Here is an 11,348-nt window from a genome sequence, read left to right as displayed (position 1 = left end):
GCACACCCTCCTCCTACTTCAAGGATGTTAAACTGCCTTTAAGGATCAATGGCTCCCTCTGTTGGTTGTTATCATTAACTATCATATTCCTGTTCAATGGCTCCCTCTATTGGTTATCACTACCTATCTTTTCCTATTCTCCTTTGAAGTATTTGCAAAATTTTCATGATCATACACGCATGGCAAAGTATTAAGGATATATATGTAAATATCTCACAGAGATAACACACACACACACGCACACACACACACACACACACACACGTAAACAAATATACATTGACTTTAATGCCCAGTCTAGCATGTCTAGCAGTCTAGCATATCTCCCTCTCTCTCCTTCATCTCTCTCCTCTCTATCTTTTCCCTCCCTCCTTCTCTCTCTCCCTCCCTCTCTCTCTCTGTCTCTTTTGCTCTCTCTTCCCCAATGACCAATAAGATGCTCCGCATTGGAGTCACATGGTGAGGAGAAGGAGGAGTCAGCATGCAGCTATGTTGCTGGCGTTGCAGCCTCCTGTTCCACGGTTAGCAGTGATATATACACATGCATCTGAAGTGTGTGACTGTTTAGCGGGTTGTGTGTGTGTGTGTGTGTGTGTGTGTGTTTGCGTGTGTATGTGTGTGTGTGTGTGTGTTTCGGGAGAGAGCTCACGCGGAATTCTGACTGGAATTACTCTTACTCATCTTCCTCTCAACATCCATCCTCTTCCTCACTAACCATACCTTCCTTTTATTCCTAAGGAAAAAAGGAAGACACATCTCACTCTCTCGCTTATCATCTCCCCCCCTCTCTCTCTCTCCGTCTGCCTAACTCTCTTGCTCACTCTCTCCCCCCCTCTCTCTCTGTCTGCCAAACTCCCTCGCTCACTGTCTCCCCCCTCTCTCTCTGTCTGCCTATCTCTCTCTATCTATCTCTGTCTGCCTATCTATCAATCTTTCTCTCTGCCTAACTCTCTCTCTCCCTCACTGTTTTCCTATCTCTCTCCCTGTCTGCCTACCTCTCTTATCCCTGTGTATATCAGTCCACCACAGTAGAGGGACTTTGTGTATATTTGTGTTAATTTCTGGATAGGGAGATGACTCCTCTCTCCTTCTCCTACCTCCTCCTGGCTTCCATCTGAGGTTTGCAATAAATACTACTACAGGTAGGCCTAAATTACATCTCTATTTGAATAAGATAAGGCTATAGCCATTACATATCTACTGTATGTAGGACTACATTCCATCTCTGTTCATATAAGGTTGGTCGACATCCCCTATCATCTCTGTGTAAAGAAGGTAGGCCTTCAGCCAATCACATCTATATTTAAAGATGGCAGGCCTACATTACATCTCTATTTGAATAAGGTAGATCTACCTTACATTTCAACAAGGTGGGTAGGCCTGTATAACATATATATTTTAATAAGGAAGATGTACATGACATATCTATTTATGTTTAAATAAGATAGACCGACAGCCCATTCAATCTCAGGTAGATCTACAGACCATCTCCATAAGAGTTTGGCCTGCAGCCCAATAAAATCATGTTTATTTAAATATTGTAGCCATACACATTTAGTCAAATATAATAGGTAATGCTGATGGAGACCCATACTGTTTGCAAGCATTTTGTATTGAGAGCACTTGTGTAGTTTCTAGCTTTCAAATATAATTTAGGACTGAGATCTGTTGGTTTCGAAAGTACTAGTTTTGATTAGTTTGGAGAAATACCAGTTGAGACTGCTTTTAGACAATACTAGTTAAGAATAGTTTCGACAATTCTAGTTTAGACCAGGTAATTTATAGAAAATAAGTTTGGATTAGTTAAGACAGAACTAGGTTGGACTGGTAGAGAGAGTACTAAGTGAGACAATACCAGTTTAGATTGGTTGACAGTAAAAGGTTGACCAGTTTATCCAGTGCTAGTTGACCAATGGTCAACTGCTGGTCACCAGTTAATGGTTAAGTATGTGGCAGCTTGAGCATGCTGAATAGCACTAACCAGCGGAGAGGAGGATCCATTTAGAAGGATCTCTTCTCTCTTCCTATTTCATTTTATTAATTGAAGTCCAACACTCTTCCCTCATCTACTCCTCCTCTGCCCATTTTCTTCACTTGGCTCTAAAGAACTACTCCATCACAGCATTACGTCATGCATGGATGATGCTTCTGTTGCTAGGTTACATTACATCATGCCTGGAGGATGTTCCCTGTTGCTAGGTTACGACTCAGTCTGCTTCATGTTCCGTTTATACTATGCAGCTGTGAAGAGGGGGATGGGGGGGAGAGAGAGGGAGAGAGAAGGGGCAAAGAAAGGTGGAGAAATGAGAGAGGGATGGGTGAGAGAGGTAAAAAGATGATAGAGAGAAGGGTAGGGTGAGGGAGGTAGAGAGAGAGATGGGGCAAAGGAGTGTAGACAAGAGAGAGGGATGGGCGAGAGATGGAGAGAGATGAGAGAAATGTGGTGAGAGTGGGAAGGGTAGAGAGAGAGATTGGGTGACAGAGGTAGAGAGAGAGGGAGGTATGGAGGGAGAGATTGATGGAGAGAGAAGGGCAAGAGAGGTAGAGAAAGGGTTGAGGCGAGAGAGGTAGGGAAGGGGATGTGGAGGGATGGAGAGAGAGAAGGGTTAAGGGGGTACCACTAACCAGGAATAGTAGGTATGTAGGGTAGTAGGAAGCTTGTTTGATGAATTGTATGTATACCATCACAGTTGAATTCACTTGCTTGCGTTGGTTAAAACGTTTCAGCTATAAAAATGCAATTTCATGTCATGTAAAGGAAGGAGTGTAAGTAGGCATGTGTGTAGGTATGTATGTAAATAGGTTAAGGTTGAGATTAGCGAGGGTTAGTTAGTTAGTTACAGGGGATATGTATTGAGTTTGAGCTGGTGGTCACAAAAGTGGATGTATATTTAACACTACTTTTGTTTCCGGAATGTAAATTATGAAATGTGCGTCGCTTGTCACTGGTGGCTTATATTTTCTGTGTCCCCATACCCAGTGTTGTCATGACAACCAGAGGCAGTCCAGAGCAAGAAGAATCCTGCACCAGGTTTTGTCAGTACATTGAGGACAACAGCCTTCGCACATACGATGGTCTGGTGATCCAGAACGCCTCAGACATCGCCAGGGAACATGACCGTGTACGGAATGAAACCAACTGGGCCTATCTGCAGGAGAAACACCAGAAGAAGAGATGGCAAGATGAAGCTGTTAGGAGGTTATTAAAAACAATAACCTCCCCAAGAACACTGAAGGTCACCTTAAAGCACAGTACATCAGTTAGATGTGTCAAATAAAGTGGACATGAGGACACTAAGAAACATGCAACAATAGGAAATATAAAAACAGCAGATGGGCTGTAAATCTATATTTATATACACATATATATATAATATACATACATACATACATACATACATACATACATACATATATATATATATATACATATATATATATACACACCACACAAATATAACCCCCTAGCCCGAAATGTAGCTTAGGTTTAATAGTCTAATAATTTTATATTCCTACCATACCAGTGTACACACATGTGTTTTGAGGGTAAGGATAGTGTAGGGTTAGGGTCATATAACCGTCCTGCTATACTAGTGTTTTTATGATGGCAGGATTGGTGATGATGTCACCATGGCGACGGAGACATCCTACTCCGGAAAGCATTTTCGGATGGGTTTCATGACCATGCCGGCTTCCCAGGAGAGGCTTCCTGCTCCCTGCAGCCAGGGCTTCACCGTGCGCTCACAGTCCCTCCACTCGGTAGGAGGAGGAGACGATGACCCCAACGCCCGCAAGCACCCCCCCCCCAAACCCAAGAGAGACCCAAACACCAGGCTCAGCACGAGCTCTGAGGCAGTTAACGGGGGACCCGGGACCTCTGACGACCCCCTAGAGATCCAGGAAGTCAGGGGTCAGTCATTACTATAGTTTCAACCCATTTGTTATCCCCGTCAATCTCCTTCTTTTGAGGGGAGGATAGACACAAAGAGTGTCTTTCACACACAAAGAGTGTCTTTCACTCTTTGGTAGTGATAGACAAAGTTTGTGTTGTGCCCTGAAAGGAGATCATTTTCTGGTAGAGCCCTCATAACTTCAGAATGGCAAACCTTATTCTAATCCTGGCTATAATGTTTTCTTGTTTGTCTAGGTAAGTTCCAGCCTTACAATGATGAGAGCAAGAAGATGCCACCTCCCAAACCAAAACGTGACCCCAACACTCAGCTTAGTACATCCTTTGATGAGTCTTACATTGTTTATAACCATGGCAACAAAAAGTCTTCTTTGCCAAGGGACAAAGGTTCTACTCGAAGCCAGAGTCCAGCATCCAGAGACACAGATGGGGAGGAGCCTGTTTACATTGAGATGGTGGGGAACATCCTCAGAGACCTCAGGGGCCAAGAGGCCCCGGAAGATGACCAGAGTGAGGGTGTTTATGAGGAGATGAAGTACACCATGTTGGATGAACTCATGCAGGACTCAAAATGGGACAACAATTGCCAGACGGTCGTACTGGAGCCAGACTTTTTGTTTCCTCCCCAGGGCTCTCTCTCTGATATCCCTCCACCTTTCCCCAATCTTCTAACCCACCGCCCCCCTCTCCTGGTATTCCCCCCCGCTCCTGCACAGTGCTCACCAAACTCTGACGAGTCCCCCCTCACTCCCTTAGAAGTCACCCGACTGCCCATGTTGGAACATGTAGGAGTCACCCCTGAGACACCGAAGAAGTCGTCTCACCGCCGCAAAAGCAAAGACAGGGAAAGAGACACCATCACCCCATCGGGCCGCTCATCTGCTCCACCACTTGCCTCCAACCTCTATAGTTCAGCTGGCTCCAACCACAGTGGTCAGGGTTATCCCCGCAGCCATTCAGCATGTCCCTCCCCTGTAAGCATGGGACGCTGCCTCACTCCTCTCACTTTAAAGCGTCCTCCCCCTTATGATAGTTTGATGGCAGGAGGAAGCATGCCACGCTCGCATAAGTCCCAAGATGGAGCTAATAAACTCCATAACTCAAACTCTGCCAACGGCTCCCTGCAAAATGTTTCAACAAGGTCGCGAACCCCAACCAGCCCCTTGGAGGAAGTGAATAAAGGATCAGGAGGGAGAAAAGGAAGGGAGGGAGATGGTAAGTAGCACTTTGTTACACTTTTTATTTGTACTAGCAGCATGAGTGGAAGACGTAATTATATTGTTATGGTTAACTAACCAGGCCACTCACTACTGGACAAATCATTTCCATAATGTACGTTAGCCGTATTAGTGGACAAGATGATGATGCTAGCTTTATGTTTCAGCCCAGGCGTGCAATGTTTTTCTAGTGGTCAAGCGTTGGTCGGCATGGTCAAGCCCAACCTAGCGTTGATGCTACCCTGGGTGCAGAAGACAGCTCAGATAGCCCAGTTCTAAACATGCACCCTGTTTGTGCTGACATCTCAGCACAATCAGTCCAATCAGATTCCTGCTTTAATTGAACTCAAAACGGTTTTGAGTTAAAAGCGCTTCACTGAAAGCTCAGCATTGACCACAAGTGGTCGACACATGTGTTTGACTGTAGGAGGTTCAGGGGGTTTGACTGTAGGGTGTTTGACCGTAGGTTCAGGGTGTTTGACTGTAGGGTGTTTGACTGTAGATTCAGGGGGGTTGACTGTAGGTTCAGGGGGTTTGACTGTAGGGTGTTTGACTGTAGGTTCAGGGGGTTTGACTGTAGGGTGTTTGACTGTAGGTTCAGGGGGTTTGACAGTAGGGAGTTCAGGGGGTTTGACTGTAGGGTGTTTGACTGTAGGTTCAGGGGGTTTGACTGTAGGTTCAGGGGTTTGACTGTAGGGTGTTTGACTGTAGGTTCAGGGGTTTGACTGTAGGTTCAGGGGGTTTGACTGTAGGTTCAGGGGTTTGACTGTACGGTGTTTGACTGTAGGTTCAGGGGGTTTGACTGTGGGGAGTTTGACTGTAAGGGGTTCAGGGTGTTTGACTGTAGGTTCAGGGTGGGGGATATCCACACAAACACATCTAGCACCTCTAGCCACGCCCCCAGCAGGATGGGCAGGTCATCAGTCCTGCCCATGTCTCTAGAAGGAGGTAGGAGGAGACATGAGAAGCCTTTCTGATGGATACTAATGTAGCATTTGCATAACTCTAACTCTATTCTCTGCAGCGGAATCAAGGACCGGGTGTAAACTGGGACGGTCAGCATCCACATCGGGAGTTCCCTCCCCAGGTGGAACACCTCAACGCTCCAACCCCCATCCGGCCCTCAGCCAGGTATTTCCCCCAGACTGACTCCTCCAGGCAGGGTCAGGTGCCATGTACAGTCCTGTCTGCTGTTTGTCCGTCTGTCTGTCTGCGATTTGGCTGCTTTCTGTATTTCAGTCCGTCTACCTTCCCGTCCGTCTGCTCTTCATGACTATTTACCTTTACGTCTTCATCAAAGTTAAATAGTCAGCTAGCTTGATGTTTAAAGAGTTCATTGCACGCTGTTGAAACAAATTTTAAAAAGCAGTTTGCTGTGAGCACTATATCCAAAGCAGCAACACCTACCCCATCTGCCTAGTCCTACCATATGTACGATATATTGCTACCCTATGTACAGTCTATAGTCCTACCATATGTAAGGTCTGCAGTCCTGCCTTATGTATGGTCTGTAGTCCTACCAAATGTTTGGACTGTAGTACTGCCCTATGTACGGTCTGTAGTCCTACTCGACTGTAGTCCTACTCTATGCATGGCTGTAGTCCAACACTATATGGTCTGTTTGCTTATCCTATATACGCTGCCTAGTCCTACACTATGTATGGTCTGTATGCTTATCCTGTATAGGCTGCCTAGTCCTACACTATGTATGGTCTATATGCTTATCCTGTATAGGCTGCCTAGTCTTACACTATGTTTGGTCTGAAGCCTGCGTAGCACTACCCATGTTTTATTTCTCTATTTAACCAGGAACGTACATTGAGATATAAATTCATTTTCAAGAACGTCCTGGCTAAGATAGACAGCAGCATGCCACTACATAGAAGTTACAAACAGACAACATAAGAACAAATGACAACACAAAAATATAAAAACTGAGGAGGGAAGACACATTTAAAAACTGTGACAGTTTAAAGAATCTGTTCCTTCATCAGTGTTTTAAAAAGTTCCTCCCCTTCTAAATGAATGTAAGGTGTTCCAATCCGATGGGGCAGAGTACATAAAGGCCTCTTACGTAATTCAACCTGGCCCTAGGAACAGTTAGCAAATGTTATTCCTGAGGGTACCCATCAGAATCTTGAACAGTAATATTGCCCAAGACGGACGTAAACCCATAATGGATTTATAAATAAAATTATATCAGTAGTTTTATTATGTATGTGCTCCTAGAGACGCCTAGACAATCTGGGAATACAAACTTCAGTGGTGCCTACGTGTCTATGAGGCTGCCTACCCCAACCCCATGTTGGCTCTCTAGTTCTACCTAATGTAGGCTGCCTAGTCCTACCCTATAGTGGTTCTCCAGGTGTTCACTATGTAGCTTCCCTAGTCCCATCCCATTAAGGTTCTCCAGTCTCAACCCATGTTGATTTTCTAGTCCTACTCCCTGTAGGTTATCGAGTCCCATCCTATGTCGGTTCTGCAGTCCTACCCAATCTAGGTTCTCCAGTCCTACCCCATGTAGGTTCCCTAGTCCCATCCCATGTAGGTTATCTAGTCCCATCCCATGTAGGTTATCTAGTCCTACCCCTTGTAGGTTATCTAGTCCCCAATGTAGGTTCTCCAGTCCAACCCTTTGTTGGTCATCTAGTTCTAACCCTTATGTAGGTTCACTTAGGTAGGTTCTACCCAATGTAGGTTCTGTTGTCCTACCTAATGTAGATTATCTAGTCCAAACCCATGTAGGTTCTCTAGACTTACCCTATGTAGGTTATCAAGTACTACCCAATGAACGTTCTCTAGTCCGAACCCATGTAGGTTTTCCAGTCCCACCCCATGTAGGTTATTTAGTCTGACTCCCTGTAGCTTCTCTAGTCCCATCCCAGATAGTCTATCTAATCCTACTCCTTGTAGGTTATCTAGTCCAAACCCATGTAGGTTATCTAGTCCTACCCCACATAGGTTCTCTAGTCCTACCCTACATAGGTTATCAAGTCCTATCCAATGTAGGTTCCCTAGTCCTACCCTATGCAGGTTCTCCAGTCCCACCCCACATAGGTTCTCTAGTCCTACCCTACATAGGTTATCAAGTCCTATCCAATGTAGGTTCCCTAGTCCTACCCTATGCAGGTTCTCCAGTCCCACCCTACATAGGTTCTCTAGTCCTACCCTACGTAGGTTATCAAGTCCTACCCAATGAAGGTTCTCTAGTCCTACCCTATGTAGGTTCACTAGTCCCATCCCAAGTAGGTTCCCTAGTCCTACCCTATGCAGGTTCTCCAGTCCCACCCTACATAGGTTCTCTAGTCCTACCCTACGTAGGTTATCAAGTCCTACCCAATGAAGGTTCTCTAGTCCTACCCTATGTAGGTTCACTAGTCCCATCCCAAGTAGGTTCCCTAGTCCTACCCTATGTAGGTTCTCTAGTAGTCCAACCAGCATTTTGCAGGCAAAGTGTAAATAGAAATACAGTATTGTATAATCATAAGAATTATGTGTATTCGATAACTATTGTTAAACATTTTAACAAAGAAAATAGTGATTGCATGGGTTTCTAATCATCTTAAATGATTTTTCAATCCTTTATTTTAAGAACTTGATGTAAATAAATTCCATATGTAATTAATATGTTGGTAGATATGTATTTACATGTTTAATTTATGTAGGTGAAAGTTTATTTTATTCATCATAAAACTATATATATACGATTGCCTCGTTTAATTTCCCTGTAGAACATGATTTCTTATCTTTTTTATATTTCCGCAGTTTACATACAATGTTGAGCATGTTCAACAACGTAGAAGTTTAGTGTTAGCTCTTCCTTATTTAGAAATAGACAGAGCAGAACTGATGATTTTGCATGTTGTATGTTAATGTTGGCTAGGGTTATTTTCGTTGATTGAAAATAATCGTTGACCATTGTCGTGCATGTTATTTTGTGGCACTCTTGATGTTGTGTCTGTAATGTATGTTGTCTGCACCGTATGTACGTGAATTGTAATGTATTTGATAGATTTCTCATGTCAGTTTGTGTACAAAAATAAGATGGTTCAGTTCATATTAATTGACAAGAGCTTGAATTTAAAGTTGTAATAATTGTATTCAATAAACATAATAAATATTGATCACTTGAGGAACATTATTTTTTTCTTATCTTATCCATTGAAATAAATGTTGCAATTCTTTGACTTATTCCACTTGTACTTAAACTTGTACATCTTGCCATAAAAAATATGTCCACCAGTCTGGATGAAGAGCCAGCCCTCGTACATACATTTTAATTTAAAGCAGGAATTTGTCTGGCCAAATGACGGACCAATCAGAGGCGGCCATTGTCATAGAAGGCGGGTTTTAGTTTATAATGTAACAAGAGACGACAGGCCAGGTGCTGACGATGACCCAACATACACAAATGACTAACCCTAACCCCAACCCTCAAATGGATAAATGGGCGTTATAATCCTCAATAGCCACAGTTCATGTTAACTGTTCAGAATTTAAGTAGTATTTAAGAAGTCAAGATGTGCTGAATGTTGCCGTCACTCTGGTAAACACAATAGCGTAACAAATGTGGAAAAGTAAGGTCACACATACACAACTACAATTGTATATCCTATGTAACAAATGCTGGCTTTATCTGAATCCTCTTCCAGTAGCATAAGTCAATTGTAAGCATGGGTGTTTCCAGTAGGATGTTTTGTAACCGTCTGTATTATACATCTCATGTCAAAGGAAATGATTGTCTTTGGCACGATAAATCTAACACTAACCCTATTCCCAGATGCCGTGGATTTGTGGCGATGCGACTATGATGCAGATGATCGAGAAGAAGAGAGTTCTATGTGGAGAAATCAAGTGTCGTCAGGGAGCGGAGAAGAGCCTGTATAAACAGGACAGCATGCCCATCTTGCCCAGTTGGAAGAGAAGACAGCCTCCACCCTACCCTGCTACCAAAACTGCTGTCATCTGGGATACTGCTATATGAAAACAGATAGCCGACTATATATCAAACGCACATGCATATGTGTGAGGAGGGGAAGGAAAGCCATACTGTTGTAGCAAAGCGTCCCAAAAAAATGGAGCAGAACTTCAACACTACTTCCTGATGACCCCAGCCCTACTTCCTGTAGCCCCTTACCCTACTTCCTGGTGAACCTAAGCATACTTCCTGTTAAAGGCGTAACGTGTACAATTTGTCCAAATTAGTCCTCCGAACATTAGGGGGCAGCGTATTACCAGAAAGTAAAAGTTGTCCACCCCAATTGTATTCTAACTGGTCTGGAATGTGTATCGGTGAACTGCGTATCATCTAACAGCTAACTTAACATATTTACACTGTCAGTAATGTTATAAAATGTGCTACATTTATAAGCCATCGCTACATAGCCAAAGTTAGCATTAACAGCGGTCTCCAGAGGTGGAAAGAATACGCCCTCTGGGTGGCACTACTCGCATCCTTTCATGTTGGTCTGAGGGTAGACTGGAAACTGCATTGACACTGACCTCTTGTTGTAGAAAGTGGTATTACGAGACATTACAGACCAGTGGTAGCGGGGCTAGCTGCTATCTTAGGGTAAATAATTCTGAAACATAATACATAAACATATTGACATTACGTCAAACTGGTGTTTCTTCAGTTGATTCTGTTGATAATGGTAGTAGTTCCTTTTTTAATGTCTTAAGTAGTAATATATACAATACAATACTTACACGTTACACCCTTAACCATAAACCCCCCACCACAGCCATTTTAGAAGATCATTGTGCCCCCTCATCCAATTGTTGAATACTCGACAGGAAGCTCATACAGCCACTAAGGATAAGTGTATCCTAACAGGAAGTTTGTGATTCTTCCACTACGTCATCAGATATTAACACATCATTCTGCCACATGGACGCACAGAGTCTTAAGTTGTGATAGGTCATATCCTGGCCTCCGCTGGATCATTCGGAAAAAGTTTTAAAAGGGAACCTTAGCTGATGTCACGTTACCCTTACCCCTATCTTAAAGATTTAGAGAACATATGCAATGTATTTCTTGAACAGATTAAAAGAATGCTCTTAATGTTGCAATGTTTAAGATTGAGCCCCTCGAAATTAGCAGGCTTGAGACTTCCGATCTAAAGAAAGTGTTTCCTTTTCACTCTAACTGTGCAACTGTGTGACATAAACTATTGATAATTAATGAGATCACTGTCAATCAGCATTGACTACAGATATGT

General features: G+C 43.4%; 1 protein-coding gene across 1 annotated transcript; it reads left to right on the top strand.

Moving 5' to 3' along the window:
* Nucleotides 1-424: 424 nt before the first annotated feature.
* On the top strand, nucleotides 425-10,111 carry nyap2a (neuronal tyrosine-phosphorylated phosphoinositide-3-kinase adaptor 2a; the record flags this gene model as incomplete). The annotated part of the gene is made up of 6 exons (XM_084466384.1): nucleotides 425-459; nucleotides 2,981-3,199; nucleotides 3,612-3,910; nucleotides 4,148-5,125; nucleotides 6,152-6,258; nucleotides 9,908-10,111. The coding sequence occupies 6 exons, from the start codon at nucleotides 425-427 to the stop codon at nucleotides 10,109-10,111; spliced, it is 1,842 nt and encodes a 613-aa protein (XP_084322510.1).
* Between the last annotated feature and the right edge of the window lie 1,237 nt (nucleotides 10,112-11,348).

This window comes from Micromesistius poutassou, assembly GCF_964030765.1.
Source record: "Micromesistius poutassou genome assembly, chromosome: 4".
NCBI lineage: Eukaryota > Metazoa > Chordata > Actinopteri > Gadiformes > Gadidae > Micromesistius > Micromesistius poutassou.
This window is presented reverse-complemented; position numbering and strand designations above follow the sequence as displayed.